This window comes from Lactuca virosa, chromosome 5 (assembly GCF_052849685.1).
Source record: "Lactuca virosa cultivar CGN04683 chromosome 5, Lactuca_virosa_CGN04683_v6, whole genome shotgun sequence".
NCBI classification, from domain to species: Eukaryota; Viridiplantae; Streptophyta; class Magnoliopsida; order Asterales; family Asteraceae; genus Lactuca; species Lactuca virosa.
Genome location: NC_136430.1, coordinates 200,021,752 through 200,026,968, shown reverse-complemented (window position 1 = coordinate 200,026,968; position 5,217 = coordinate 200,021,752). Strand labels below are relative to the sequence as shown.

The following is a 5,217-nucleotide window of genomic DNA, read 5'->3' as shown; positions in this document are numbered from 1 at the left end:
CAAAATTAATATTGTAAAATGATTGGTCCACACTAATCCCTACATCCACACAATAATTGTTCATCCACATATGAACCTACCTCTCTCTCTCTCTCTCTCTCTATATATATATATATATATATATATATATATATATATATATATATATATATATATATATATATATATATATATATATATATATATATATATATATATATAAAAGAAGTTGAAAAAGCTATTGAGTTTAAAAATGAAAAAAGGGACCTTTTTTGTTTTGTTTGAGGAAAGCTTTGACCTTCATCACTAAAAACTTTACTACCGTGGTTCATGCCTTCATTTCCCTCAGTCTCTTCGTCCGCCACAGCCAAACGTTGCTCATCGCCAACGGAGCTTCTCCACTACAAAGTACAAACTTTTTTCTTCCTTCGTCCTCCAGGCTCCATCACCATCATCCTTCCACTGCACAATCAAACGCAACATGAGAGTAGAATTAGGGTTAAAGTTAAGATCCCGCTTAGTGTTCCCTTGCCCAGCCACCTCACGCTCGCCTCCTCTTTTCTTCCACCTGTAAAACCCATCTTCTCACCACCCCTCCTTGTCCCCTTTACGGAAACCTCCCCTTCACCACCGGTCCACCACATCTTCGTTGATACGTGGTCGTTCTTCTGGACATCGAGAAACCTGTCTCTCGATTCATCTGGTCGCATCCATCACGCTCTGGCCGATCGATCTCGTTGCACCCATTACCATCACTCTTATCGATCTTCAAAGGTTCGACCATTTTGAAACATCAAAAGGATAGATTTCTCCCTTTTCCTCGTTGTTACAATTGTTAGATACTGTAGCTGCTCCCTGAATTTGCCCTGTGTTTTATCTTTTTTTTTTTTTTTTTTGGGGGGGGTTAGATACTCTAGTTGTTCCCATGAAATTGCCCTATTTTCGTATAGGGATGTCAAATTTGTTATTTATCGACATTATTTTAGATACTTTCGGTATTTAATTAGTTGTTAGTTTGTTACTTGCTTTATTTTATAAGAATGTGCTGTTGCTGCTAAAATGGTCTCCAAGGTCAAGACTATATCATATGTTAAATGCCATTCCAAATACTTCCATATAACATTGTTTGACCTTGATTATATGTTAAATGCAAAACGAAAAGAATTTTATTAAATGTCCATTCGGTTCATAGCATTGTCATTGTGATCTTTAAATGACCTTGATTTCAAACACTTCCCTCCAGAAAATTCCTTGTATGAGGTTTATGGTTCCATCCGTGTTCAATCATCCCATTTGTGTTGAAGGTAGATATACAATTCATAACTTCAGTCAAACGGGTTTAGAAAGTTCCATCCGTGTTCAATTAGCCAATTTATTATTTAAACTTGCTAACTTTAACTTCATACTTAATATATAGGTTTTCCAACGGGTTTAGAAAGTTCACATTATGTTCAATTCAAGTCATCAGTTCTAGGTTTTCTGTCAATTTTTAATTTACATTTACTAATATATCATGAGTTTCATATCGAGGTTAAATAGCTTAGTTCTAAAATAAATATCATAGAAAATTTACATACACAAATGAATATCTAATATCTTTATTAAATATAATATCGCAGTTTGCTATTGAGGTGTTATATACTTTAAAAAAATTAATTTAATATATTGAAATGATAACGTCTTAAAACAAAAATTGCAAAAAATAAAGTCCAAATAGAAATTAATATGTAAATAAAGGGAGTGTCATGTGAATAGAAATATAGTTTCAGTGTTATTTATAAATGAAAGACAGAACAAAAGTAGATGGTAGGAATCTCTCACCTGTCACCATTTTTTTTTCTGCAATAGGTTATTCCACCAGGCACTATAAATCTGCTATCATCAAATAATGGATGCCTTCTTGGAGGAATTTGAGCATCTTAAAATCCGACTGGAAGATATAAAGTCAGCCACATACAATTTTGATATGAGCAACATTATCGGAAAAGGTGGATTTGGGATGGTGTACAAAGGAGTACTCTCTCACTTTAAGGAACAAAACACAGTTGCCTTTAAACGTCTAGATCGTAACTTTGGGCAAGGAGACCCTGAGTACTGGAGAGAGATCCTCATGCTTTCCCATTACACACATAAAAACCTCATCACTCTCATGGGATTTTGCGATGAGGATGGTGAGAAGATCCTTGTGTATGAGTATGCATCACGTGGAAGCCTCGATCGCCATCTGAGTAGCAATACTCTCACTTGGAGGCAACGTCTCAAGATATGTGTTGAGGCTGCAATGGGACTGTGCTATCTTCATGATCCCAACGGGACACAACACAGAGTTATCCACCGAGATATTAAAAGTTCCAATATCCTACTTGATGAGAATTGGAACGCTAAAATTTCTGACATGGGATTATCGAAAATAGGACCAGCTAATCAGCAACACAGCTTTCTTGCCACCAATGTTGTAGGTACCTTTGGGTACATAGATCCGACGTATGCGGAGAAGAGCATCTTAACAAAAGAGTCTGATGTGTATTCTTTTGGTGTGGTCTTATTTGAAGTGTTGTGTGGGAGACTATGCTTTGTGAATAACAATGGTCATTTTGAGTGTTTAGTGGGAATGTGGAAAAAAAGCTACAAACAAAAGAAAGTAGATGCCATTATGTTTGAAGATCTGAAACAAAACATGGATCCAGATTCTTTGGAAATATTTTCAGACATTGCCTATCAATGTTTGCAAAAATCTCGTGAAGGACGGCCAAAGATGTTACATGTTTTGGAACAGCTTGAGACCGCACTTTGCTCTCAGGAGAAGTTTGAAGAGGCGAAACAAGCAATGGACTATGAAGAGGAACTAAAGGTGTTTCTCTCTCAAGGAATCTCCGCTAACGGGGACGGAATGGTAATTAGCTATCTATAAACTGCTGCCTTACATTTTATATATTCGTATTGCGTCGTAAATTGTAATTTATGAAAAGTATCATATTACATCTTAATTTGAGGAATTTGACATGATTAAATCCAAATAATCTTGCAAAGCATAAATTTCACAAATTAGGCCACCAACAATGATGTAACAAAATGATTTTCAACCCTACCACAATAAATAGCACTATGTCACCTGGATCTAACGCTGGAGCTGCTCATGGATTGGATTACCTTCATATTCCCATGGCTACACAATATAGAATCATATATCTTGATATCAAGAGCTCCAACATCTTATTAGATGAGATTTGGAAAACCAAAATTTTATATTTTTGTTTGTCCCAAACAGCCCCTCAGGCAATCGAATATGCGAACTCAAGAGTTGACATTTACTACTGATTACTTTTACTTGTTTTACAGTTTGTTATATTGGAAGATAGCTCTTCCTAGTTAGAACACGGATGATGCTAGAGATTATAAAAATGCATTGACTTGTTATTTATATTTAATGTACAGCAAGCAGCATGCTTGGATTTCAGGAAGCTGAAACACGGGTGCGAGCATTACCGTAGGCGATGCAAACTCTGTGCTCCTTGCTGCAACAAGGTATTTTGGTGCCACCATTGCCACAACAATTATACCAGTGCGTTAAACGACCCCAAGGAAAGGCACAATATTGTCCGGGGGGATGTTCAGCAAGTTGTTTGTATAATTTGCAATACGGAACAGCCAGTTGATCAGATTTGTGGTAATTGTGGAGTGAAAATGGGGGAATATTTTTGCGGAATTTGCAAGCTGTTTGATGATGATACTTCAAAACAGCAATTTCATTGTAATGATTGTGGGATATGCAGACTCTATGGTCGTGAAAACTACTATCATTGCGACAAGTGTGGATGTTGCTATGCAAATGACATGCGTGGTTCCCACACTTGTGTGGAGAACGCAACAAAAATTGAATGCCCGGGATGCCATGAGTATCTCTTTGAATCGAGTAAGATTATTACATTGATGTATTGTGGACATACTATACATGTGGATTGCTACTCCGCGAGGTTGAGAAAATATATAACCAGCTGTCCTATATGCAAAACTTCGTCCCTTTTGGACAAGAAGGTAGCCAGGATTAAACAAGGAGATTGATTAACTCTTGTCACTCATTTGGAAGAGGATGTGTTATATGGCCACCTCAGCCTACCGACTTTCACCAAAAATTGTATCAGCTTTGCATTTTTGTTCCTAATTTGTAATAGAAGAGTGCAACGAGGAAAATAATTTGTATTTTGGCTAAACCATAGTACTGGATCATGATAGATGGATCAAAAAATAATGGCTAATATTACTTATGGATGCAAAGCTATTATAGAAGCCACACCTTGAGTGGCGGAGCAAGAAATTTTGATAGAGGTGGGGATACAAACACGGTCGAAATTCAATAATATTAGCTTAAAATCCTCTCTAATATATGAAATTTTTTTTGACACTTAGTCATACTCTCATTCAATTCGCCAAATATCATTTTTTTTAGTTATTTTGAATTAATTTTTTTTCACATGTCATTTTATGAGTTTTTCTATTTTATTAAATTCCACATAATATTTTAATGTAATAATTGTAATAAATGTATTAAAAAATGGATATCAATTTCATAAATGAACTTATTTTTTAATTTCGAAATTCCCAAAATTAAAGCTCAAAAATTTCTTTTATTTATTTAAATTTAAAAGATAAAAAATATTTTCATTATACTAATTCATTATTTTTCTTATTTTCTTATAAATTCAAAGTTTTCAAATATTTTGACCTTTATATTTAACTTTTTTTTTAAATTAACCCATATAATATATAAGTCTCACAAGCTGTTCAGGGACAACCATTTCTACAACAAAGCCAAAACTTGGGGACAAACTTTTTCCAAAAAATCAACGTTTAACTTTTGCCGACACATTACCATTTATGTAATTTACTATAGATTTTATTTATAAAACTAAAAATATATTGATAATAACAAAAGAATAGTCAAGCTTATATTATGTTGGTCTTATTTGGAGATTGTCAAGGAGATCTATTTAATACACTACTAGAAAATCTCTTAATACATACAACACAATCCGTAGGTATACGGCTTTACCTACGGAATTGCGACGGAAAATGTGCCGTAACATAATCACTATTGGGTAAATGTTAACGACGGAATTGCAACGGATTACCTACCGAAAACCGACGACACTTTTGCGTAGGTAATTTACCGATGGAATACCTACATAAATTAATAGCTACGGATTACCAACAGAGGCCACTTTCACTAACATTGCCTAT

At 34.8% G+C, this 5,217-nt stretch overlaps 1 protein-coding gene across 1 annotated transcript; it reads left to right on the top strand.

The window, feature by feature from the left end:
- Positions 1–273: 273 nt before the first annotated feature.
- Positions 274–4,254, top strand: LOC145116868 (putative serine/threonine-protein kinase PBL1). Its single transcript, XM_079053181.1, has 3 exons — positions 274–753; positions 1,828–2,872; positions 3,415–4,254. Exons 2-3 carry the CDS (start codon positions 1,868–1,870, stop codon positions 4,039–4,041), a joined length of 1,632 nt encoding a protein of 543 aa, XP_078909307.1. The 5' UTR covers positions 274–753; positions 1,828–1,867; the 3' UTR covers positions 4,042–4,254.
- Positions 4,255–5,217: the final 963 nt, after the last annotated feature.